General features: G+C 39.9%; 2 protein-coding genes across 3 annotated transcripts; one reads left to right on the top strand and one right to left on the bottom strand.

Annotated features, from left to right (window-relative positions):
* Positions 1-171: 171 nt before the first annotated feature.
* Positions 172-27315, bottom strand: brf1b (BRF1 RNA polymerase III transcription initiation factor subunit b). Of its 2 annotated transcripts, none has more exons than XM_067482218.1 (19): positions 27099-27315; positions 25467-25667; positions 21566-21646; positions 20452-20625; positions 20306-20337; positions 20117-20189; positions 8818-8967; positions 8642-8735; positions 8284-8410; positions 8175-8214; positions 7961-8026; positions 7536-7847; positions 7397-7458; positions 6913-6994; positions 5494-5546; positions 4047-4327; positions 1323-1377; positions 1083-1245; positions 172-944 (listed from the first exon to the last, which is right to left on the bottom strand). In XM_067482218.1, the coding sequence occupies exons 2-19, from the start codon at positions 25648-25650 to the stop codon at positions 910-912; spliced, it is 2064 nt and encodes a 687-aa protein (XP_067338319.1). In that variant the 5' UTR covers positions 25651-25667; positions 27099-27315; the 3' UTR covers positions 172-909. The 2 variants fall into 2 exon arrangements, with proteins under 2 accessions (XP_067338319.1, XP_067338318.1); XM_067482217.1 differs by having other exon boundaries at positions 174-944; positions 7931-8026.
* LOC137102572 (BTB/POZ domain-containing protein 6-B-like) lies at positions 9366-15660 on the top strand. Its single transcript, XM_067482224.1, has 5 exons — positions 9366-9548; positions 11976-12223; positions 13015-13105; positions 13300-13418; positions 14010-15660. Exons 2-5 carry the CDS (start codon positions 12018-12020, stop codon positions 15040-15042), a joined length of 1449 nt encoding a protein of 482 aa, XP_067338325.1. The 5' UTR covers positions 9366-9548; positions 11976-12017; the 3' UTR covers positions 15043-15660.
* Positions 27316-27462: the final 147 nt, after the last annotated feature.

Raw genomic sequence — 27462 nt, 5'->3', positions numbered from 1 at the left:
ATGTTCAGACCCCTTGCTGTAATTTATGGATGACCCAAACATTTTGGAACACTGAACATATCGTGTTCATCTAAAACCTGAAAGATTGGTGTTTCTGTGGGTTCAGAGATTTTTATGATAATAAACAAAATCTTGCGCATTTGCACTTATGTTACTTTCTTTAATATGTGTTTTCTTGTTTTATGATTATTTTTGGTATTTTACATTTAATCTGGAACAACACAAAGTTCAGTCTAATGTTCAGGCTAATCACAGTTTAATCAGGATAACTTCATGTTCTAAAATAATGAACTTTTCAACCAACACCAAAACAAACAAACATTCTTGTCCAATAACTACAATTGTCAGACACATCAGTTCACTGGGTGAAATGCTTAATTAATAAATACTTAGTAGAGAAATGTTTGAAAATCTTGCAGCAAATTGTTGTAACATTTAACAGTGATTTTAGTGTTTGTATGTAGATTGTTGATAGGATTAATTTAGAAAATGACTGGTTATCTTTAAAGAAAACACAGTAAACCTGTAAAATCAGCTGATTCTGTTGCTTAGTTTTGTTCATAAAAACTAAAACTTAACATGATGGTTTTAAAACAATTTAAAACATAACTTCATTAAAGGAATGTGAAGCAAGACATTTTTGTTATTTACATTCATACAGACAATATACAAACACATAAACATTACTGAAAACTAAAACTTTTACAACATGGACAACAAAAGAGCTCAGTGTTGCCTCAGATAAAAAAACTGATCAAAACATCTACTTTACTTTCTTTACTTTCTTTTCTCAGAAAGTGACTCTGAATTGATCACTGATATCAGTTATTTATCCGTGATGCTAATCCTTCTCAGTTCAGCTGCCTCAGTTGGACGGAGAGTTCAAAGGTCAAAGTCAGAAAGACAAAGCTAGAAAACCTCCTCCTCTGCCTCACAGCCGTAATCTGGAAAACACAATCAATTGTCAACGAGTAATCAATCTATCGTCTCTGCATCCTTATTTCACAATTAAAATATGAACTCTGGATATATGCTTAGTGGAATGTGATCCTGGATTTTTCTAAATAAAAGCATAGACTGACCTCCTACGAGCTGCAGAGCACTGACACACTCCTCCCCCACCTCCTCTTCCTCCTCTTCCTCATCCTCAACCACAGTGGGTGTAGCAGCTGTGGGGGTGTAACTGGTGTCTGGTTTAGGGTCGGGAGTCGGTTCAGGTGCTGTTGTAGTTATGGAGTTTTCTTCCTGAGAAGGTTAAAAAAATAAACAGCTGAATACATATGTTCAAGCAATGATGTGTGGTGACTGGTTTGGTTGCTCACCAGAGAAGCAGTTTTCTTCCTTTTCTTTGGCGTGGAGGAAATCAGGCGACGGAACCTGAAACAAAAGGAAACTTGTTTAGGACCGAAAATGAACAGAAACATTAAAAACTGACTTATTATTTATACTATTTATACTACAACAGATTGTAGATTAAAGATTATACAGTTGGTGCAAAAGTTTGCATGTCAAAAAGAGAAAAGCACAGTATTTGTTTTTAATCAACATAACTTTTAATGCACATTCCGCTAGCACAAATGTTCTTTTATCAAAAAAAGTTAATTTCTAATCAATTTATCGAGGAGAACGCAAACTTGTGGACCAATATAATTTTCATTTTTTAAGTTAAATGGCTGTTTCTATAGGGTTAGCGTTCACACGCACAATCTCACAAACCCATGGTGGTGGCTGCCATGCAAGGTGCTCACCTGACCCCCGTGAGCAACTCTAGTGTCTCTTTTTTCTTGCCCAAGTAGAAGCATGCTATGTACCACAGGCCTATGAGGTAGCTGTAATTAAACCACTACTTAAAAACCCTGTCTTGACCCAGGTGTTTTAGCCAATTACAGACCAATATTTAATCTCCCCTTTATTTTTAAAATAATTGAAAAAGTAGTTGCAAAACAATTATGTGACCACCTTTATAGGAATAATCTGTATGAAGACTTTCAACCAGGAATTAGAGTTCATCATAGTACAGAAACAGCACTGGTAAAAGTCACCAACGATCTTCTCATGGCCTCAGATAATGGACTAGTCTCTATACTTGTTCTGTTAGATCTTAGTGCTGCATTTAAAACCATTGATCACAACATTTTATTACAGAGACTGGAACATGAATTTGGGATTAAAGGAACTGCACTAGGTTGGTTTAAATCTTTATCAGATAGATTCCAATTTGTTCATGTTAATGATGAATCCTCCATGCACACAAAGGTTAGCTATGGAGTGCCTAAAGGCTCTGTGATAAGACCAATACTTTTTACATTTACATTTACATTTAATCATTTAGCAGACACTTTTATCCAAAGCGACTTACAAGTGAGGTACAAACAAGCAAAAATCTAAGTCAACTTTATATATTACTTTATATATGTCTTTATATATGTCTCCTTTAGGCAACATTATTAGAAAGCGCGCCATAAATTTCCACTGCTATGATGATGATACCCAGCTATATTTATCTATGGAACCAGATGAAAATAATCAGTTAAGATAATCAGTTACTTCTAAACTGAAGTCAAGGTGTTTGGGCCCAAAAATGTCAGAAAAATGATGTCCAACCATATCGTTACTCTAGATGGAATAAGTATGGCCTCCAGTACTACTGCAAGGAACCTTGGAGTTATTTTTGACCAGGATTTGTCCTTTACCTCAAATATAAAACAAATCTCTAGAACAGCCTTCTTCCACCTACGGAACATTGCCAAAATTAGGAGCATCCTGTCTCAAATTGATGCCTAATAACTGGTCCATGCATTTGTTAGCTCTAAGTTGGACTACTGTAATTCCCTACTTTCAGGATGACCCAGTAACTCCCTAAAGAGCCTGCAATTAATCCAAAATACTGTGGCAAGAGTGCTGACTGGAACTAGCAAGAGAGATCATATTTCACCTTCACTAGCTTCTCTCCATTGGCTTCCCATTAAATCTAGAATAGAATTTAAAACCCTGCTTCTTACATATAAAGCTCTGAATGGTCAGGCTCCATTATATATATATATATAAGACCTCATAGCACCATATCATCCCAGTAGACCACTTCGATCTCAGAATGCAGGCCTACTTGTGGTTCCCAGAATTTCCAAAGGTAGAATGGCAGGTAGAGCCTTTAGCTATCAAGCTCCTCTCCTGTGGAATTAGCTCCCAGTTCAGATTCGGGAAGCAGACCTCTTTAATAAAGCATAAAGTTAGTTATAGTTATGCTGCTATAGGCTTAGACTGCTGGGGGACCCACCCCCCAATGCACTGAGCTTCTCTACTCTACTTGACCCTCTCTCCTCTCGTCTCACCCCACAATTGTCACCACTGTATGTCATTAATTCTGTGTGTTTTCTCCCGTAGTTGTCTTTGTCCTTCTCTGTCCCCCTCTTTTTGTCCCTGTCTGCAGGTGTCCAAGGCTTTGAAGCTGTGTGTTTTCCAGCATGCAGCTACTGGTCCTACCAGCCCAATGTTTTGTTGTTGCTTTTTGTTGCCCTGTTCTTTTCTCTCTTCACTTTCCACTCACCCCAACCAGTTAAGGCAGATGGCCGTCCACCCTGAGTCTGGTTCTGCTGGAGGTTTCTTCCATTAAAGGGAGTTTTTCCTCTCCACTGTTGCCTATGGTTTGCTCCAGGGGGGGAATAGTTGGGTTCTCTCTATACATCTTTATAATCTTGACTTTATTCTGTAAAGTGCCCTGAGATGACTTTGTTGTGAATTGGAGCTATATAAATAAAGTTGAATTGAATTGAATTGAAAAGTCGGGACTGGGGATTGAACCACTGACTCCGTGGTCCGTGGACCTTACCAACTGAACTACAGCCACCCATTAGCAAGTTCTGATGATGGTTTGTACTAGTTGAATGTGCATTAAATATTATGTTAATGAAAAATATACTACAAATTAACTCATTAATTTATTTACAAATTAATTTAATTTGTAAATAAACTAAAAATTACAGATTATTACAAAATTATGACTAAATGTAAATGACAGTTTAAAAACTACAGATTACAGATGGCACCTCTTGCCCATGATAGCAGCATTAGCCGCTAGGTCGTGGTTAACCTCGCTGGGCTTCCTCCGGCGACTACGTAGACGTTTGTGGGTGGTGGTGGGATCAGGGAGATCAGAGGATCTGCTGGGACTGCTGCCCCCCCCACCTTCTGACCCTTTGCTGTTCAGGTCTCTGAGGACGTCGTAGTTTATTTTACTGGAGATCTTCTTCTTCTCTAGCATCATCTCGATTGCCTCGCCTGCTGTTGATGCCTCAATCGGTTTCCACTTCTTATACTTCTTCTTGTTCTATTCATGCACAGATTAAACTTTATTTAATCAGCCATCTCTTTATAGCAAGAATAAAAAATTAAAAACCAGAAACCAACCAAAAACACAATCAACTAATTAGCAACAGAAACTTCAAATAAATAAAAATAAAACAAATCCATCAGGATCAATTAGTTATTTTTTTCTTTATTTAAAAGCACCAAGTTTATAAATAATTTTAGTTAACAGTAGGGCTGTCAGTGTTAATGTGGCAATAATATGTTACAATACATTCCTTCTAACACCACAATTTTTTTGACACTATTAATGCCAAACTGCTATGATAACTTGGGCTTGACAGTTATGCAGAGTAGGAATGCAGAGCGATTCTCAGCATTTGATTTGCATGTGAAAAGTCAACTGAGTGAGATTAGTGGATGTGAATTCACAGATGTGGTTCTTTCTCGACTCTTTGGCTAACAGACATGCACAACTTGCACCTGTAACAGCAACAGAACACATGGCCCAATGAGGATGAATTACTTAGCCTAACAACATCTGCTTATATGGCCTAATGTGCGCACAATTAAGCTTGGCAAGTAAAAACGGCCTTAGAAGTAGTACTCTAAAAATAAGCATACAAATGCAGACAAACTTTGATGTTAGCACAGTTGATATATGTTATAACCATGGTGATCCCAGCTGCTCTCTGCGTACTAAAACAATAACTTGCTGTATGCTACATAAACATTACGTTTATTATCTTTAACCGCTCATTCTGCTCAGGGCCATGGGGGGCCAGAGCCCACCCCAGCTGTCATTGGGTAAGAGGAGGGGTCCACCCTGGATATGTCTGTTAATTATTTGATGTACATTTTACAGGTATTGAGTCTATGTAACTTGCTGTTGTAAAAACGAATTATTGGATTTTCAATCACTTGTCAGTTATTAGGTAGATACATCAGATCAGTATCATTAGTACTTCGTATTTGTCCACTCCTATGTTATTAAGAATACTGACAAATGGAAAGGATCAAAGGTCAGTCTTCCTAAGTAACTGATTAGAAATCACAATTATCAGTATATAATTGTTTTCTTGTAAATAAATCTATATTTTCAACTATAGTATCAGGTTCAGGGTACCACAGTATGAGACAGTATTATGTAATACAGTTATACAGTATGAAGTATTTGTGCACACTGACCTTCTCTTTGTATGTTCCTTGCTCCTTTTCCCTTTGGATCTTCTCTTCCTTCTCTGTGGACAAATGAGACAGGGGACTGTGACAGGGACCGGGTTTTATTCATCTTGATCAATAACAAACTAATTCTCTAATCAACAATTATTCAATAAATGTCCAGGGGCACAATGTTGTTAAAATTGCAGTGAGCATCTGTTTGTCTTGGTTTAAATCATGTTTGCTGGATGTTCAGCTGTAGCATGTAGAATTTGTCCGGTGTCTCAGAATCTGTGACAGGAACCACTGAAACACTCAAAGCAGGACTTAGACTACTAGATAAATCAGTGTGCATCCCCCCTACTACTGCTTCTCCGGGTTGAGCTTGCACATGAGAAGGTGCAGAGCCATCAAAGTGAGAAAATTTTAGCAATTGTGTGACTTGTTTTGCTGGAAGAATATAAAACATGACTAAATTGAAGTTGATGTGAATGGACAGAAAGTGGACTTTTAGTTCAAAGCTGCTCTGATTGTGGATGAATTAGTTCTGAGGCATCGAGCCATTTTTTCCTACGCAAGCTGTGAAAATAAGCTGATTGGTAACTCAGCCGAAACCTGAATTGTCCTTAAACAGTCCAAGTGGTGCAAATGCTTGCCTTTTTATGAAGCCAGTCATCTAATTAGAGTGGTCTGCTCTTGTTCTCTCAGCCCCTAAGACAACTGGCTCTGACACAATAAGCCAGATAAGAGCTATCAGTCTTTAATCCTTAAAGTGTCATGCAGACATGACACTTGGGCCCTCAATTGGTTTCTATCTTGTGAAAAATGTAGTGCTTCTGCATTTACTTATACATGGTGTAGCGCTAACACTGGGAAACAATTGGGCAGGGAAGGTTTCCCTAAAAAATAAATTTGTCTGATGCATTATTGTTTGCTGATGTTCCTAAGAAAATATAATCACCTTTAGGTAACAGTGAAAAGCCTGTGTTTGCAAATAGGGTGCCTTCTACTGCAGAGACTGGAGTTTGTCTATGAGCAACCCATCTCTGTCTATCATCAGCCAATTCTCACAAAACAAGTCCCTGTGTGTCCAGCATTGACAATGACTGGGCCTCTTGTCTTTATCTGTGCAATACCAACTATGATCAGAAACATTTTGAATCCTGTAGCTGCTCCTCTCTCCTCTGCACCTACCCAGTTGGAGAAGAATTACCTGCTCAAGTGTTGTTTCTGGAATATTAAGGACATGGCCTTAACCTCCTGTTTTGACAAAGCTGTGACTCTCACAGACACAAAGATCAAATTACAGTACATTGTGAGGCCTGACCGTTCATCTTTTTCAACATGGAAAGTGAGCAAACAGGTGAAGGTGATGGTGTAGAAACACAGGTGTGCACTGATTCTGCCAGTCCTGACATTGGTGATGATGATGTAAATGATACTAACCTTTCTGCTCCTGCAGGTACTCTGCGTTCTGTTTCAGCCACAGCTCTGTCTTCACTTGGACCTCCTTATCGTTGAGGATATACTGCAGCAGAAATCCACAGTCAAAAAGTAGTCAACACTTCCTGTACACAAACCTTTCACAGTAAAAGCCTTTATCTGTGAAGTGCAGCAGCCTATTTTTTTCCAGATACAAATAATGAAAGAGCAAATGAAGGCCATTGTCACCAATGTAAATTTCCTGCAGGAACTAAAATGGTTTAAAAGATTCTACACATTTATGGCCCTTGTTACAAGTTGTCTTTTTTTTTAAATTATTTTCAGTGCACACTTTGTTCAAAACTGTTAAATAAATGAAATAAATTACTTCTAAAGAAAATTTGTCAAAAGGCCCCCTGACAAGTAAAGCTAATTAGATTTAGCTGTTTTTCTCCATCTTGATTGGGCGCTGTATGTAATAAAAACAGCAAGTGAGTTATAAACTGACCTTATCAATCTCCCGATCGTCAATTCCATCCAGATCCAAGTCTCCGTTCTCCAACTCATCATCTAGAGAAACACCAGGAAAAACAGTACACCACCTGCCTCTGATGACATAATGATAATGTAATACAGGTGTTTCTTACCATCAGGTTTCCCAGCACTCTCTGACTTGCTGAAAGTCTGGAACGTCTGCTGAAGGCCCAGGCTGGCCACAGCAGGTAGCTTCCCCAGGATGGAGGCCAGAGGTGCTACCTGCCTGTGGGGCCCCATCTCATGGTGCTCTCTCCCTGCCTCCATATTGCTCTGGGCTGTGGTTTTGGTCCGCCCCTCCTCCTCCTGAATAACCTGACACAGGAAGTTCTGGGTCAGGTGTTGGGTGGCAGCTTGAAACTCGTCTTCAACCTCTGATTCCTCGAGTTCAGAGGTCGAGGACAAAACCTCCACATCCTCCGGGTCTAAGAACAACAAATATAGAAGTGTTGAGTATTTGGTTTCTGTGGAGGTAGTCAGACTCAGCAAACTCTAAAAAAGTACAGACCTATTTCTTTGGCATAGGCAGCGTAGATACCTCTCAGTTTGGGTCGAGTCTTTTGCAGCTCTGTCTCAATTTCGTCTTTGAAGCAGCTGATCTCCCCTGGACCAGAAAAGGCAACTGGCTTATTAAAGTGTTTGAAATTACTTAACACCATGATCTACTTGCGTCCAAAACAGGTCCCCTAGTGCCTTTTATATAGTCCTAAAGAAATCCACTAAGGTCCTTTATAGCAGCATTATTAACTGACCTTCAACTTCATCGAGCTTCCTGGTCAACTCCTGTTCTAGCTGTAGAAGAAGAGAACAGTTAATGGATAAACTTGTATCTACCTGCCAACCAGAGACACTGGGATATACCTGCTGCATCTTGGCCTTGTGTTGTGAAGCAGTAAATGAAGGGGGATCGCATTCCTGTTCCAGATCTACTCTCATGAACTCATCAATAGTCAGCTGACTAGTGGGGGTGTCCTCGAACTCTGTTAGCCTGCAGGGAGGGAGGATCTGTTATCTACTGTGATCTAGTGAGATCATATGGGCAGTGTGATCAACTGCAATTTAACGAAAACTTATTGTATGAATCACATAACAGGTGACCTGCTGTGTAATCTATGATCTACTGTTGTCTACTGTGATTTAGTGTTTACTGTGATCATAATAGCACCATGATCCACTGCAATCACCACCAATCTTCTGTGATCTGTGGTGATCTACTCACCTCTTCCTTAGAGTGTTCTGACAGACTTTGACCACGCTCACCACCTCCTTTACTGTACGACGAAACTTGTGCATCCGAGCTGCAACCAGCAGGGCTAAGGTAGAGACAAACTGTTGATTTGATGTGTAAAATGCTGTTGTTTTATTGTTGCTGGGGGGATGGCAGCTATGTTGTACCTGCTCCACAGAGGCCAGAGGGGCGGCGCCCTGTGTGCATCCAGTCCCTCTTCATCCTCTGAACCAGACGAAGAGCCGTCATGGTGACCTCATGAGTCTGTATCCCGAAGTCTAACATGTGGGCGAACCGAGGGATGTAGAGACAGGGGTCTGAGGAGTTGAGGGGGAGGACAAAAAGAGGATAGGAGAGAGGTACATAAATTTTATTTGAAGATAAAACTTCTAACCTCTGTGAATATTACCTTTGTATTGAATTAAATAGATTTCACATATTGTTATTAGCATGCTCCCCTGCAAAGTACGTGCCCAGGAACCACAGGGTCAGTGGTTCAATCCCTAACTCCTCCCTGCCACATCTTAAAGTCTTTAGAAAAAACACTGCACCTCAGTATTTGTAGAACTAATTCCTACAGCACCACAGAAATGAAAGGCAAAACATATATTTAAAGAAATTTACATTTCACACTAAGGCATACAAAACTTAAAGCAAAAAACATACCCATATTTAAAAGAAAATGTTATATAATGAATTTATAACTGCAATAATAAAACAAATCTTCAAAATACGTAATTTTTTCCCAGCGCTCTTTTGCCATCTTGTGGCGCAGCTCGGTGAAGACGGATATACCAGGACGATCTAAAATGGCGTTCGGAGTAAAGACCAGGAGCTGGTGTCCATGTCAGTACAATTTTAATGATAACGGTAGAACTGGGCGGAGGGAGTCTGACAGGTAACAGCAAACACACACTGATATCCTCCGTCTGTTTGTCTGTGTGATTTACAGCCAAATGTCTCTGCTCACTGAATCAAAACATGTCGCTCTGACCGCGCCTGTTCACCTCGTGTCTTAACGGGACCGCACTGAACGGTACCGAACAGGACACCGACGTCATTGTAATATTACCGGACTGCAACATAGACGCAATTGGGAAAGATATTATCTCTCAGAGCAAAAAGTCCAGATATTACAGGTTATTGACGCGATGTGTCGAACCGGGCTCTGCTGGTCCTGCCGTTAGAACCTGAAACGGGTCTGAGACATACTGGAGCTCACGGTAAAGCTGGATCCAGTAACATCACGTCTAACCCTGAACTTTAACACTAACACTCAAAGGTAGAAATTAACTAAAGTATATTTGGGTATTTTGTTACTTGATACTTGTACTCCGTTACATTTACCATCTGCAGTTACTTTACAGATTACTGTAATGACTTAAATACTGTGTAAAATATGTAAATATTTTTCTCCAGTACGCAGGACACTTGTAACATATAACAATAGAGCTGTTTGACTGTGTACTGAGCACTTTTACTGTTATGTACTCCTAGAAAAGGAGTCATTTTCGGTTTTCCTTTAAAGATCAGAGTCCTTCCTCCACCAAGACTAAAAACATAACCACTACCAAACATGAATGTGAATACAAAAATTTGAATATTTTATTATGTTCTCCTAATTTAAAAGGCTATGTTTTGTAATATTTTGCAGTGGTGATATTGCAATGGTTTTTGCCCAGTATTGTGATAATTTGTTTATATAGCAATTCTAAAGGTTTTGGTGTGGTTATGTTTGCCTGTGACCAAGTTGTTTAACAGTAATTGATATTTGACATAATCATTGCCTATACTTTGGCTAAATGTGACCTTATGTAATGGAAATTTGAGATGTTGAATTTAACTCTATTGCAGACTCTTCTCGTTTAGTGCCTCTGTACTTAACACTTCAAGTACAAGAACCAGTTACTTTACTAACAATAAACTGACTGACGTAACGCTAATTACCTAAGCAACACCTTAAGACCACATGAGTCACTTTCAGATTCTTAATAATACCAAAAACTTAACTGTATACTATGTAGTACACTGCGCTAATGAAGTCCTGTGATTACTGAGGAGTTTTTTTAGCTGTTAACAAACAGAACAGAAAACAATCAAATGTGCTGATAAACTAGCTTCATGACATCTGCTGCTTTATTTCTAAACCTTCACCTTCAGACTGTATCACAGATTAAAATAATTTCTCTGTGGACAATCATGTACACCTAAATATAATTTGCTGCTTTGCTAAACAACAAGCCCTGGGTCACAAAGGAGCTCAAAGCCTTCCTGAATGAGAAAAAGTTTTAATTCAGGCGAAAGAAAGGCATCAAAGGGGGTCAAGAGACTGCTGACTGGCAGGATCAAAGAGGGAAGGGAGGCATACATGAGGGAACAAGAACAGAGACTACAGCTAAATCACCAGGGAGTTGTAGAGGTGCATTAGGAGCATCAAGGTTAAGTTTGCATCCCCTTACATTGAAATGGAATTTAGGGGGATACAAACGTAACCATCACCTAACACAATAGTAAGGCACATTCAGATAATACAAATGTTGTCAGAACAAAAATGGTCTGTGTATAAAAACGTTATTTTCAATGGTGCAAAAGATCTTCCGCGATAAATTAGTAAAAGTGAACTTTAATTGTTTCTAAAGAATTAACAGTGTTGGCTGAATCGGCATGCAAAAATTTGGTGTGCTCCAACACATCTTTAAATTGGACCTGGACCTGAAGAGGGTGGTTGTGATTGGCTCCTGTACTGCAGGTGGCATGCTCTAGTATCCCCAACAACTACAGGCCAGTGGCATTGACATCTCAGATTATGAAGACTTGGATTATGAAGAGACTGGACTAAAACTGCACAATCTTGTTTTCCTGTCATGTTAACTATTATTTGTTTTATCATTTAGCCTCACAATTAACTTTGACCATTATCCTTATTTATGTCATCATCAGTGTTCATTCATTGAAATACAAAAAAAACAGCTGTTTCTTGTAACCTTCATTTTACTTATCTTAGATTTTCTTTGATGTCATTGATCACATCTAACTCTTAATAAAAAGTGCAATGTTTGTTTGCTTTTGTGTTGGCTTGGTTGTGGGTGTTTCCTTGCCTTTCTTTGTAATTTTAGTTAGTTAGTTATATTACAATTAGTCCTTTAGCTGATGCTTTTATCCAGTGTGAACAACTTCTTTAGAGCAGAGAGCAGCTGTAACAGGGTAAAGCAATTATCCTTGTTGATGAATAAAGTAGTTTGAATCGTTAATAAATCTCGATTTAGCAAAAAGTCAGTTAAACAGTTTTAGAATCTGGATCATAATCTTCTTTGTCTCTTGACAGGACACTGTCATGCTGTGACGCCTTGCTCAGTCTGTGACCAAAATGGAGGCTGAACTCTTCTCCACCAGCCTCCCCCACTGTGACCAGGTGGAGGTAGTGGAGGTGAAGAAGAGTTTTACCCAACTGAGCCGACTGGAGCCAAGGGAGGAAACCGGAGACAAACGAGACCCCGGTCTGCTGGACTCAGCTGAGGAGCAACAGGAAGAGGGGGATGACTGGCAAGCTGAGCACCCCACCCTGAGAGAAAGGTGAGGTAGGATAGAACACGGCTCATAAATAGTGGAACAAATGGCTGACACCAGTTCCATAGTCAGATGTGGCCTTTCCCTCATGACACCATGAATAGTGAAGCAGATGCAAGAGACTTCACCACAAGGTGCAAGCCACTGGTAACACTCAAGAACAGAAAGGCAGTATTAGAGTTTGCTAGAAAAAAAAAAGCCTGTCATGTTCTGGAATAAGATTCTGATTAAACCTAGATTAACTCTTACCAGAATGATGAGATGAGAAAAGTATGGAGAAGGAAAGGAACACCTCATAATCCAAAGTATCACCGCATCGGTCACACAGTATGCAGGGTTATTGCATGAGCATGTATGGCTGCCAATGGCACCAGTGTTTATTTATGACCTGACTGCTTATTAAAGTAGTAGAATGAATTCTGACATGTACATGTGTAGACTATACTCAGATTCTGTCAAATGCTGCAAAACTATACAGTTAAACTACCCAAAAGTTCCCCAAGGTAAAGAAATGATATTCCTCACTAGCCTAGCCAGTCACCTGATCTCAACCAAATAGAGCAGCTTTTCACGTAATTAAGACAAGACTAAGGCAGAAAGACCCACAAACAGCTGAAAACAGCTGCATTGAAGGGCCTGGCATAGCATCTTGAGGGTGGAAACATAGCATTTGGTCATGTAGACTGTAGTCTAGAACACGTGGGTGTAGACTATATTCTAATTGTTCTAATATTCATGAACCTAACTGTACATGTCAAAAATCTTATTGACAACAACATGCTACTGTGTTTCTGCAGGAATGCTCTGATGTTCAACAATGAGCACATGGCTGATGTTCATTTCATTGTTGGTCCTCCAGGAGAAACTCAGAGAGTCCCTGCTCACAAGGTACAGAACTGGGTCTACATCACAGCTGAATCCAGGTGGACTCAGTTTGACTGACCTGTGTAGTTTGTTCTGGCAGTTATCTGCTTAAGAAGACGTGCCTCATATAATTTTACTTTGGTTGTGAGCAGAGCTCAGTGCGTAATTTCTGAGGATTCCTCTAAGGTTCTCATTAATTCCTTTTCTTTATGTTGAAGTATGTCCTGGCAGTGGGCAGCTCTGTGTTTGGAGCCATGTTTTATGGAGATCTGGCTGAGGGACAGTCTGAGATCCACATCCCTGACGTGGAGCCGGCAGCATTTCTTGTCCTGTTAAAGTGAGTCCATTCTGGACAGAGTTTATAAGATTATTAGATTAGTGCTTGAGCATAGTCATTTTAGACTTTAATGTCCCCAAGATCTGTTGTGATTATTGTTTGCTATATTGCATTATAGCAGTTCTCTCTCCAGGTACAGTAATTCAACAACCAGCCCCAAGAGTAGTCACTATCTCCAAGATGCCCTTCACTAGACGACACTCATGTTTTCCAGGCCCAGGGGTCTTTGGAGTAGTTTATAGGGATTCTCGAGGGGAAAAAACAACTTTGTGGATGTTTAGGAGGAACGTGAAGCTCTGTTGATATTTATTTATACTATTATTTACATTATATTGTGATACCAGCTAGGGTTGTTTTTCAAGAGCGCGTCTCCCTTCTTCACTGGAGGTAAAACAGCATTTACAATATGATTCAGACTGAAGCAAAGAAGTGATAAATTGTATTCAACCTATAGTAATAAAGAAAATAGTTAATCTGGCTGCGTGCAAATTACAAATACAGGAGAACAGCAAAAACAACAGTTTTTTGATATGCTCCATCAGGTTGATGACACTGATCCTGATCCTGACCTTGTTGTGTGATCTGTCTTAGGTACATGTATAGTGATGAGATTGAGCTGGAGGCTGACACAGTGCTTGCCACACTCTATGCTGCTAAGAAGTACATTGTCCCTGCTCTGGCCAAAGCCTGCGTTAGCTTCCTGGAGACAAGCCTGGAAGCAAAGAATGCCTGTGTCCTGCTGTCTCAGAGCCAGCTGTTTGAAGAGCCAGAGTTGACACAGCGCTGCTGGGAGGTTATTGATGCTCAGGCTGAGCTTGCTCTGCAATCCGAAGGCTTCTGTGAGATTGATCTGCCCACACTAGAGATAATCCTTCAGAGGGAAACCCTTAAAATCCATGAAGTTGTTGTCTTTCAGGCAATGCTGAGTTGGGCGGCGGCTGAATGTCGCCGGCAGGGCCTGGCAGTAACCCCCAGGAACCAGCGGGTGGTACTAGGTAAGGCTCTGTACCTGGTCCGGATCCCCGCCATGACACTGCAGGAGTTTGCAGATAGGGTGGCTCAGTCTGGAGTCCTTACGCTTGAAGAGACCAATAATGTATTTCTATGGTTCACTGCCACCAACAAACCCAGATTGGAGTTCTCTCTGGTCAAGCGGGCTGGACTAGCACCACAGAGGTGCCACCGCTTCCAGTCCTCTGCCTACCGCAGCAACCAATGGCGGTACAGGGGGCGTTGTGACAGCATTCAGTTTGCAGTGGATCGCAGGATCTTCATGGCTGGGCTGGGTCTATATGGGTCTAGTGGAGGGAAGGCCGAGTACACTGTAAAGATTGAACTTAAGAGGCAAGGCACAATCCTGGCTCAGAACCTCACAAAGTTCCTGTCAGATGGATCAAGCAGCACCTTCCCTGTTTGGTTTGAACACCCAGTCCAGGTGGAACAGGATATGTTCTACACGGTCAGTGCAGTCCTGGATGGAAATGAACTTAGTTATTTTGGTCAGGAAGGGATGACTGAGGTTCAGTGTGGGAAAGTGACCTTCCAGTTCCAGTGTTCATCAGACAGTACCAACGGAACTGGTGTGCAGGGGGGACAGATCCCAGAGCTGGTATTCTACTGCTGAAGGACTTAATTAATTAGACACTAGTCAAGTTTTTTATTAAATCAGTAGTGAGGACACCGGATTGTGATAGACTGTCACTGAAATGGAGGCTGATTAGTTGTCTCGTGTGAAATTAAACTGAAAATTAAAGTTACAGAAACTAAAATTTGCTGTTTCTTTGAGGTGAGGTTTATAAAGTAAATATTTGTTAAACTTTCCTGTAGTTGTCACCAGATGTAAGTAAAGAGCCTTTAAAGTATGACAAAGGGGTTGATGAAGAATGTAGTTATGTAAGAGACAGCTCCTATAGGAGGACTGATAAGTCCAAACCAAAACACAGAAATCTTTAGTTATGCCTTCAGTGATTGTCACCCTCTAGTTATGAGTTTGGTCTGTATACAGACTAAAATTTACTGAGTATTGACATGGTCATGGTTCTGCTCATTAGGACTGTGAAATTAATAGAAATTTTGATTTCAATTATAATTATGGCTTACAACAATTATGAAAACAAAGTAATTGAGGTAAAATTATCATTGTGCCTCTTTTCATTTTGCGAAGATGCTTTTGTCTTTTCTTGTGTTGTGTTTTCTTTAAAGCAGTTGGCTTTCACCACTTATTAAAGCCCTTTTCACAGACCCCCGTAGTACAATATTTGTATTATGTGCGTGAGCTTGTACAACCAGTATGTTGCTGTGTCCCAAATGGATGTAAAGCGAGTGAGTGGTAGTTGACGGCGTTTCGACTGTCGTGATAGAAAACTTTTTTTTTTAAGATGCACGGCTCCAATGTGCTGTAAATAAAACACTGCTTCTACAGCAAGTTTTCTATCATGTTGTTTCTCGCTTCTCACTTGTGTAATCTCCTGCTGTGTGTTGAATGTGTGAAACGCACCTCCGGACAATGTTCTGGGTTAATTTCTCCAGACATTATACAGAGTGAGTACAGTGTGTAAGGCTTATAAGCTCAAACTCTTTCTGTCAGGCTGCTGTATGTTTATTTCTACACAACATGGTTTACTTGCAAGCAAAACCTGTTAGCATTGAGTCACAGTCAGGCAGAAGAAGAATTAAAAGAGCAACCTGATAAGAATTACAACATGTATTTTGTTGCTCAGTGGTCAATGGCAGATTTAAGTCCTAGTTCCGACCTAGAGAGGCTTGTTTCCTTACAGCCAAGGGTATCGTGTTATTTTCTCAAAATAAAATTAAGGGTCACAGCATGACCATCTTAGCAGAAATGAGTAGGTATTTCTCATATTAGTCAGGTTAGAGTAGAGTATCAGACAAACATTACTGTAAGCATTTGGTGCTGAGGCTCAAGAGTAGAGGCAAAAGTCCTGTGAAGTCGGAGGCAACACAATACACTTGCGTGTGGTGGTTTATCTTCCTCCAAAATCCGACAAGAACTTAAGGAGTTTTTGAACTTTTTGGGTTTTATTTTGCCAAAATTTGATTAACTTGCAATTCTTGGTGATTTTAAAATTTATATCTTCAAAACTCATTAAATATTACTGACTCTTGTCATGTGACTCAGTGCATGGCCCTACACATAAACAAGGATACACATTGGACCTTGTGATCTCCTACGGCCTGCCTGTTTCTATTACTTAAATATGAGACTTAAGGTTGTTGTTTCCTTCCCTGTTTTTAGTTTCACCATTCCCTCAGTGGTAAATAAACCTCCTGTCCCTCCAAGTTGTATGCGTTTGATCACCCCTTTGTCAGGAGGGTTTTCTAGCCACTTAAAAAACAATGCTTTAAAAACCTGGTGGTCATTTTGGTCATAAACCTCAGGTGCTATTCAGTGTGCCATGCACTACTTCTTACCGTGAGGCACCTATACATGTGATTTTTGTGGGGGTAATGTTTTTAGAATTTTGAGGAAAATAATTTGATCAATTTTGGAATAAGGCTATAACATAACAAAATGTGGAAAAAGTTAAACGCTGTTAATACTTTGTAGATACACTGTAGAAGTTTGAATATTTTGTTCACTATTTCATTGACAAGATCACAGCATCAGGCTCTGTTCTACTGCTATTTCCTCTGATTCAGCTGTTGTTCCTGTGTTGTCAGCTTTGATCAATTTGGGCCTGTATCTTTGCCTGTATTATCATTTAATGCCAACAAGACATTATAAGGATGTTTTTGAGACTGTGAGGCCTAGTTTTGTAGCTCTCATTAACTCCCAACTAAGTGCAGGGTCAGTCTCAGTGGCATTTAAACAAGCTGTTGTCCAGCTTCTTTTTAAGAATTCAAATCTAGACCCATCAGTGTTTTCTAATTTTACACTGGTGTCTAAATGGTAATTTACCTGTAAAGACAATGAGTGGCAGGTCACTGTAGCCATTGTCTGACTTTCTGTGGGATGTGAGAACATGGCTGACTTTTAACTTTTTACATTTTAATGAAAACAAACCCTTGACTAATGCAATGCATTGTATTCTGGTGTTAATCATTCATCCCTCTCTTGTCTAATGGGGTTCAGAATGGTAAATGGTCTGCACTTATATAGCGCTTTTCTACCTATTGGCTTGAGTGCCAATAGGTAGAAGTGCTTTACACTGCTTCTTATTCACCCATTCGCACTCACAATCACACACACACTCATACACCAATGGGGGAGCTGCTATGTAGCTGGCCAACACTCACCGGGAGCAAGTAAGTTGGGGTTCAGTGTCTTGCTCAAGGACACTTCGACATGTGACCAGGGTAGCCGCGGATTGAACTGTGAGAATGCTGCTGCTTGTTTCTTTAAAAATACAAGAAAATTAGACCACTCAACCATTCTGGCTGTTCTTTTCTGGCTTCCAATTTGCTTTCAAATTCAAAGTTATTCAATTTTGGAGTTGCTGATTTTGTTTTTTAAGGCTTTAAATGTACTGGTACCACCCCATACCATTAAATTACTCTATTGGCACAAACCATCAAGATCGCCAAGATCACAAACTCAGTTTCTTGTAGAGGTGCCAAGGGATAGGTACAAATGCTAGGGTGATGGCGCTAGAGTGTTGGAGCATACTTATTTTAAATAATTCTGCAAAACAATTTTGTAGACTGTAACTTAATTTTGTTTAGATTAAGATGGAAATGCAATTCTTTGGTAAAACTTAATTTTTCTTAAATCTACTCCTGAGCCTCGGGGTAAAAGTCTTAAGTCTCTCATAGCATCTCTACCACTGTGCCGCAGGGTTCAGTTCTTGGTTCTCTTCTTCTTTTTGTCTATACTACATCCCTGGGTTCTATCATCCACTCACATGGCCTTTCCTATCACTGCTATTCTGATGACACACAGCTCTTCCTGTCCTTTCCACCGGACGACTCCACTTTGTCATCACGAATTTCCGCCTGTCTCTCAGACATCTCTGCCTAGATGAGACAGAGACATCTTCAGCTCAACCTCTCCAAGACCGAAGTCCTTTTCTTCCCAGCCAGACCTTCAACGCAACACATCATCAACATTGGATCTACAGAGATTATCCCCACTAAGTCGACCAGAAATCTGGGGGTCATCATCGACGACAAACTGAGCTCCTCAGTCTCTAGGGTATGCAGATGTGCCCTCTACAACATCAGGAAGAGCAGACCCTACCTCACGGAATATACAACCCAACTCATTGTACAGGCGCTGGTCATATCTCGTCTTGATTACAGCAACGTTTTGTTAATGGGGTTACTGGTATTTACAATCAAACCCTTCCAGATGATTAAAGTTTAAAAGAGATCCACAGGTAAAAAGACATTTTTTGAAAGCTTAATACATGCAAGATATTTCCAAAGTCACAGAAAGATTACAAATAACTAATCCTGTAAGTCTCACTGGGGGCCTCTAGGATGTTACTCTTCTAACTGGCTGTTTATGCCGATGGCGTATACAACACAAGATTCCTTCCAATTAAGATTATATTAGTTATGGAAGACAATGTATGTCAAAGATCAATGGCTTTCGACTTGTCCCTTCAGGGGTCGCCATAGGAGAAATGTGTTCTGCATGTTGATTTGGCATATTTTTACGCCGAATGCCCTTCCTGAACCATCTTCCCAATTTATCTGGGGGTCGGGACCGGCACTAGGGTGGCCCTCTGTCTCATACCTGAGAGAATGGGGTTAGAAGCCGTGGCCTTCTGCATCCCAACCCAATGTTTTACAACTGATCCACCAAGCCCCCTATGGAAGACAATGGTTGTAATGTATTTTCATTAATACTACTTATCAAAAAACTGAATTATAATAAAATAGTAATAAGAATTATAAGAACACATTTCTATTTAAAGCTTTGTTTTAGATTTATGAGGATTTATGAACTTTCAATGGTAGTCTGATACAACTGATTCCAACTTAAAAACCCCATCAAAATAATCAACTTTCACTTATGCTTGGTTTCAAAATCATGTTGCCAGACCTAATGTCACTGCTCTGCATTGTAAACATTACATGCATCCAGTTTCATGTCTGTGCATCTGTCTCTCTCTCTCTCTCACACACACACACCCACACACACCTGCAGAGTGGGGGCCATGGAGGACCACACAAGAAATGTGCACTTTATTTGTATTCATATAAACTCTTTTGTGCAGGGTTTTGTGGAGGTGTGACCATGTTTTTTTGTGTTTTACAACATAAATCAGAAACTAACGTTTTATTATTCGATTATTCTCGCTAACGCCGCTAACTCTTTTTTATTATGTCACTCTACTGCTGCTCTCACTGTCAGCGAGCAGCGAGAGAAAGGCCAAACAAATGGACAGACAGCAATGGACAAATCATACGGGCTTTACCAAGTTAGCAACATCCGTCTCCGGAGGATTGCTGTTTCTCATTCTTTTTGTAAAAAACGGAGTGGAGTGGATGTAGGACAGGAACTGAAATTTGGGCAGAACATCAACAAGATCAGCTCTCAGCTCACAGAAGACATATTGGTCATAAATGTAACATCACTTGTTTTAAAAATAAGTTTTTGCCTTTAGGCATAGTGGGAAGTCTCGTTAGCCTGGCAAACTATTATAGGGGAAATACTGGTTTCAGTCTGACAGTATTTTTAATTTTGAGTAAATGTACCATTAAAACTAATTGTGAGGAAGAGAAATTCTCACCTATAGCAGGAGCATTGATGCAGAGCTCACGAGCCAACAGCAGAAACATCTTCCCCAGGATGTAAACATTTACCTGCAGACAGTAGCAGGGAATTCACACAATATATTTGCTTCTGCTGAAGTAGTTCTGGGGGTGTAGTTTGCTAAGCACATTGACTGAGGGTCTGCTGAGACTCTTGGATTTCATACCTGCAGCAGGTCACTCAGATCCAACAACATGTCTGAAACACAGTTTAGGGAATAAAGGAGAGTCTCTGGAGGTAAAAGGTAACACTAAAACCAGCTTAAAAAAAAATTAAACCACATGCAGAGGATCAGAGGCATTGCTAGGATACGTGGCGTCCCTTCGGTACGGCAAACCAAGTAGAGACATGCTGCTATGATGTGCTCCATCTTCCGTCCTCGGGTCAGGTGTTTACTGACAACCATCCTGAAGAAGTTGAAGGCTGTATCCAAACAGTGCTGGTTCATTTGCAACTGACTGCCCAGCTGCTGGATCTGACGCTTTCCTAGAGAAACAGGTAACACAGAGGCACACCTGTTGGATTCACCTAAACATGTCTGGTTAACTTTCTTCAAATGTGGTATGATGAAACAATGCTGACTACTAATGGTTTCCCAATACCTATACCAGCTTTGGGTATTGAGTCTGATACTGGCCATGTGTCCATCTCAGATACATCACCCAAAACCACACTACCCTCATAGTGGTGGCAGTGAAACTGTCTGTGGTTTTGAGCCATTTTAAGATAGGTAACAGTGACAAAAGTAAAGCAGTGTGCAAGTTATAAGATCCAGCCATTCAGAGTATTTTAAACATGTTAAATATTACCACTGAAAACAGCAACCAATGGAGAGTTGGACACTTTGTTTTACAGTTCTTTTAACTCTACATTCCTTTGTAGATTCTATAGTCCATGCTGTCCGACCATGTCCAATATCTCACCTCAAATCAATACTTTATTAATCCTTTTTTTTTTTTTTTTGGTTCTTCTCTGTTTTTAAAATGGTGGTCAGCACTTGGCCAAAGAACAAGAATTGTGGGGATTGTTGTATTTGTGGGGTTGTTTACCTCCTTCTCCTTCTAGACTAGTAAAGACTAGAAATCTGTGACAGTTGTTGGAAACAGTGTTAAGGGTGAACTGTCTGGTCTCTAAAGGTCTTCAAGTGTGTCTCTACTACTATTTGGACCAACGATGTCTGCCAGTGTCTTTCATCAGCTTAACTACAGTGGACTGTTCAGGATATTACTGTCAAGCAAGCCATAGTAGAAGCAAAACAGTTTAGTACTCGTGTTGTTACTTGGTACCAAAGAGTACTCAAATGTATGTACTTTTACTTGCACTCAGTCTGTGAAAACTAATATTGGGACATCCCTACTGACTCTTTATCCAAATGCCAAAAACCATTCCTGAGGATCTAATCTTTAAGGATAATGAAGATACTCACCACTCTGCAAGGTCTGGGCTCTGGACTCTTTACCTACACTGCTGTGGAAACCAGAACCAAGAAGAGGAGCCTTAACTGGACCTGAAAGAGACCAGGGCAGGTGGAGTCAGTCAGTGTTAAACTGAGAACAGTAGAGGTTAAGCTGGGAGCTCTCTGACTGGAACCAGTAAGATTTGCTATAATGAGGCTGCTGACAAACCAAAACAAAATAATTAAGGATTGTCTTTGATTAAAAGAAAAAACTAATTTTTTAAAGAATGATTTGTGCAGATGATGTGCAGAAACATTAAGGTCAAAAGAGACAGAGAGGTACAACACCATATTATCACTACATAGCTAATTTCCATCTGTAGTCCCTAAACAAACAACCATAACAGATTAGGAAAACAATTAAACATATATTACAAATAAACCTACTCCAGACTTTACCCTATAACATTACACATTTTACCCACCCTTTACACAGATCCTACACTCCCCTGCAGATCATATGTACACACAAAACATTTAACATCATATTGTGCAAAGATCTAGGTCAAGAAGAAAACATCAAACCAAAGTCATATCAGAAAAGTGTTTACATTTCATGAGATGCAAGTGCAAGATTTTTAGAAGGTGCGGAAGAGTTCTGTTTTCAGCAGTTTTTTGAATATTGGGAGTTAGTTTACTGAGCGTGCAGAGTTTGTTTGCTCGTTCCATCATCATGGGATCATTGCGTGGGATCAAATTCTCTAGATAAAATTACATAGTGTGGGTTTTGAGGTCTGTGGAGAGAACGACATGCTTTCACATCAGACTCTCCAATAACACCAGCAAAAGTTGCTAAATTTGTCACTAGTTGCTTTTTTGAAAATTAGTTGCTAGAGGGATCTGAATACTCACTAAATTTAGTTACAAAGGGTTAGGGTTAGGGTTAGGGTGAGGGTTAGTTACTAAGTTGGCCACACTGATCACCACTGGCTTCTCAAGATTGACAGCAGCAAACTGTTTCATTGACAACTAATTTTCAAGGAATGGGACACTTAGGAATTTGATACACATGTAAGTATGTTTGCCGAGTGACCCCTGAAATTTGACTAATCAAGTTTTAGAATTTATGTATCCTTTAGGGTGGGTGGTCATCTGCCTTGACCGATTGGGGTGTCTGAAAAGTAGAGAGCAACAAAAAGCAACAACAAAACATTGGGCAGGTTGGTAGGACCAGTAGCTGCAACCAGGGACACCTGCAGAAAGGGACAGAGAGAGGGAGAGAGGGAAAAGACAGCTACGGGAGAAAGAACTCACAAAGTTAATGTCATACAGTGGTGAAGTATAAATGTGGACTTAAAGGTAGAGAGGATGTCTGCTTCCCGAATCTGAACTGGGAGCTGGTTCCACAGGAGAGGAGCTTGATAGCTAAAGGTTCTGTCTCCCATTCTAACCTATGGGAGACAGAACCTTTCTCCTACTACAACCTACTTGTTGTTCCCAGAATTTCATAGGAAACCCATATGAAATTCTGGGAACAACAAGTACGCCTGCATTCTGAGATTGAAGCGGTCTTCTGGGATGATATGGTAGTATGAGGTCCTTTAGATATGATGGAGCTCGACCATTAAGTCCTTTGTATATAAGAAGGTGGATTTTAAACAAGATAACTATCTTGTATTTGCCTATAGCCTGTCTCAGACAAAGCTGCAGGGAGGGTGGTGTGCTTTAATTTACATACTCTGCTCTGTTTGCGGAGATGTTTTCTGACTATTTGCTACCACAATGGGGGCACAGAGCAAGAACATAGAAGTTCTAAATATGTGTTTGAACAACACGCATAGAACAAGTTCTAAATATGTGCATAGAAACAATTTGTTCGAATAAGAATATTTTTATTTATTTGTGCAGCTTCACAAAACATGTAATGATAAAACTCAGTTTTGCTACTCGTGCAGCTTCATTTATGTACAGAAATACCTCCTAAATACCACACAGCATCCTGAAAGTCCTAAAAAGCCTTTTGTTGTGGATAAAAGTTGCAAATGAGGAAAATAAATATGAACATATCAGGGACAAGTTTACAAAAACTAGAAAACCTATTTCTTATTCTGCGTTAATCTGTGAATTAATTCAACTGATAGTTCAATAATTATTAATTATCTTTTCTTTTCTCTCTCCACTTTTCACTAACCCCAAACGGTTAAGGCAGATGGCCACCCACCCTGAGGCTGGTTCCTGCTGGAGGTTTCCTCCATTAAAGGGAGTTTTTCCTCTCCACTGTTGCCTGGGGCTTGCTCAATGGGAAATTGTTGGGTTCTCTCTATACATTTTTATAAACTTGACTTTATTATGTTAAGTGCCTTGAGATGACTTTTTTGTGAATTGGCGCTATAAAAATAAAGTTGAATTGAATTGAAATTCAATTCAAAAATGAATTACGGATTCATAATAACAGATTATAAGTGAATTTTATTGACAGGTATGCCACATCAACACACAGCTCCACTACAAGAGAAACATATTAAAATATCTAGTTTTTCAAATAAAAATGGAACTACAGGAATGACAGTTTACAATGTTCCAATTATTACCTACATGATTTACAGACTTGTAGTTTGTCTGTTCATCCACAATTATACTTGTTTATCAAGGGCAATTTATTGCTACATCTGGTCTAAATTTATGGAAGTAAAAATGTATAGCACTACTAAATGTAGAAAAAGAAAGAAGGTTCCCTTCCATTCATGTAGGCATCATTGCTAACTTCCACCCTGCACAGACAAGAAATATGTTCCTGCTCACTCCAAACAAACCAGATCCACAAATATGGCAATGGTCTGATGTCTACTGCAGCCAACCAAGCAGATCAAAGCCGGGAGGGTACTGGGTCACCTAAGAGGTGAAACCTTGAGACAGTTAAGAACTTCATAGCCAAACTCTCAGCAGATTAGTGTTTTCTAGACATCATTTCAACAAAAATCATCCATCAACCTCACAAACCTCTGATCTATTCCAGGCTGGCACTGGTCTAATTGCCTGACCTGACAGACCTCCAAATGCCAGGACTGGTAAATGAACAGGACCTGGTCCAATCAGGCTGAAACCAGCAGGGACACCAGGAGAACCAGGTCCATCCAGGTAGGGATTAGAAGCAACAATTTACAAAGTTTTAATTCTTTTGAGAGTCTCACATTTAGATAGATAGATAGATAGATAGATAGATAGATAGATAGATAGATAGATAGATAGATAGATAGATAGATAGATAGATACTTTATTCATCTTAACTGGAAATGCACAAAAGTTATTGTTGGAAGTGGGATTTGAACCCATGCCTCCAGGGGATACTACAACCTGAACGCAGCGCCTTAGACCACTCGGCCAACCTGACATCAATTTGTGTTCAGCCACCATCAACCACATGTCATATCAGTCTGCTTGACCAGCTTGATCCTGGTCTCTCCGAAATACTCCAGTATCAGACCACAAAACTGACAGATCCCACATTCTGTCACCACAAGAAGAACCATTGGGACCCAGCAGAACATCGCAAAGATGTCAACATTTGAACACACTATTGGTTTCCACACTGATCCTGGTCAAGGTTTAGATCCATGACCAGTATCAGGTCAGAGGGTGTTGATCTGTACAGACATCATGAGAGGTACCAACAGTTGGATCTTTGTTTAGGATCCTCATCAGTTGAATTTTAACCCTAACCCTATTGCTTTTTAACAAAAACACAAAATTAGAATGACAATATTACAGAGGGTTTGTTATTTTTTTGTATCTAAGCTCAAGATGAGTCTTTAAACTACCCATGGATGTATGAACAGACAGCTCTGTGCCTGACCCCATTCAGAAATCTGATTTAGTGTTAGATGTAGGACCTGATAGAACCGAACTTCACAGGTTAGTGAGTGTGTCTCACCGTCAGCAGAAACGAACTGTCCCACAGCAGCCGAAACTCCTCCACTTCCTTCAACAAATTGGACCTCAGAGACGATGATGTTGTCCTCTAGAACAGAACCACAGCCTGTACACACTGCGCTGCCCCGAGCCTGATCCACATCTATGTCAAACCCCCCACAGGTCCTGCACACCCTGGAGCTCATGATGAGGTTTTTCTGACCTGAGATCAGACAGAATCAAAATTTGTTTTATTTAATAAGATAAAATAATATGGTCCGATACAGAGACATTGTATAACATTTCTTTTTTCTTTGTAACATTTGTAACAGAAATATGCTCCAAAAGGTGTGATGGAAGCCTCCTGTGAGAGACTCATTGGTTACATCCCAAATCTCTTATAAGAACTGTTGTTTTCCTCACTAGCATCTTATCTTTGCAAAACAGTACCTCCCACTAAAGATGCATAGAAGGATTCAAGAAGATTCGGATTCAAGAAGATTTGGGCACAGCATTAAACTGGTTTGCTTCATATTTGTCAAATAGGAAATCTTGTGTCTCCATTGACAATTACATGTCATCCCCCTCCCCCTCTGAGTACGGCGTTCCCCAAGGAATTATACTTGGCCTAATTCTTTTCTCAATCTACATGCTTCCACTGGGTAATGTTATACGCAGACATAACATTTCATTTCACTGTTATGCTGATGACACTCAGCTGTATCTCCCTATTACTCCTAAATGCATTTTTATAGATTTGCCTTTCCTGAGATGGGAGAGTCTTGTTTTAGTATAACTTGATGTATTTTACCTTGTGCTTTTCTTTCTATTTTATATTTAACCTGATTTTATTTATTTAGTTATCTTTATCTTCCTTTTTAATGTACAGCACTTTGTAGTCTGTTTGATAAGTGCTTTACAAATAAAGCTATTATTATTATTATTATTATTATTATTATTATTATTATTATAAGACATGAGGAGAGAGGAACCAAGAAAATGTGTTGTACAAGACACAAGACAGTCTTTCCTCAGTGATGTGTGTTACTGAGGCTCAGCTGGATCAGCTGTCAGTTGGACTTCAGAGTTACTGTGGTGTCTTTTGGAGATTACATTTGCTTATATACACACCGTCTAAAGCAGTTATTTTTCATTCAAATCTGTCTGTGTTTATAACAGTTTCATATCTGTAAATTAAAAACCTGTGTAAAAAGATGTGTAATGTTCTTCACTGATCAGGTACTAGATGCACATAAGCACATAGCTATAGCTCAGTGTGCACGTCGTGTGGGTGCGTGTTGTGTGTGGTAGCGAACGAGTGGAGATTAGAGAGCGAATGGAGCCGATGAGAGTGGCGATGATACTGTAAGTTGGCAGTAACACAAAGAATGTACAGTATAGGTTTTGCTGTGCAGTTACAAAAATGACAGAGCTCATTAAAACCAAGCTACTGTCTGGTTTTTGCTTGCTGCGGTAAAGGGGAACAACTTCGGCCCTGAAGCAGAAACAAGGTCTCCCATGTGTCTCTCGCCTGGAAGCTGAAGAAGAAACTGTTAACAGAAGCCTTAAATAAACCAATAATTTGCCTCCTAATCTCAAACTGTAGAGACACAACTTTACAGAGGATCACAAGCCTGTTTACCTATCAACTTACCGACAGAGCCCGCTCAGTACAAAACAATAGAGTCCCGTTTGGTGGTTAGAACCACGGACGCGTCGTCAGCTTTACTATTCCGTTAGAAACCATTTTGTTGTTCCGTAATATTAGTGTGTTTATTTGACATTTGCAAAAATAAAACTTAGATTATCGATCACTACGTTTGGTTTGTTTTCTTCCTGTGTCGCCGCGTAGTGACATATTGGAGGCAGAGCTCCCGGGAAGAGCGGGTCATTCGACGATTTTTGTTAAAGAATAACCCACAATTATTATTAAACATTAATTAATTTAATAACAGCATTTTTAATTTTTATATTATAATGTCCGTATAGTTACAATATCCAGTTAAAACTGGAGGAGA

Source organism: Channa argus, chromosome 17, assembly GCF_033026475.1.
Source record: "Channa argus isolate prfri chromosome 17, Channa argus male v1.0, whole genome shotgun sequence".
Lineage (NCBI taxonomy): Eukaryota > Metazoa > Chordata > Actinopteri > Anabantiformes > Channidae > Channa > Channa argus.
Note: the sequence above shows the minus strand (reverse complement) of the source record. Positions and strands in the feature narration are given on the sequence as shown.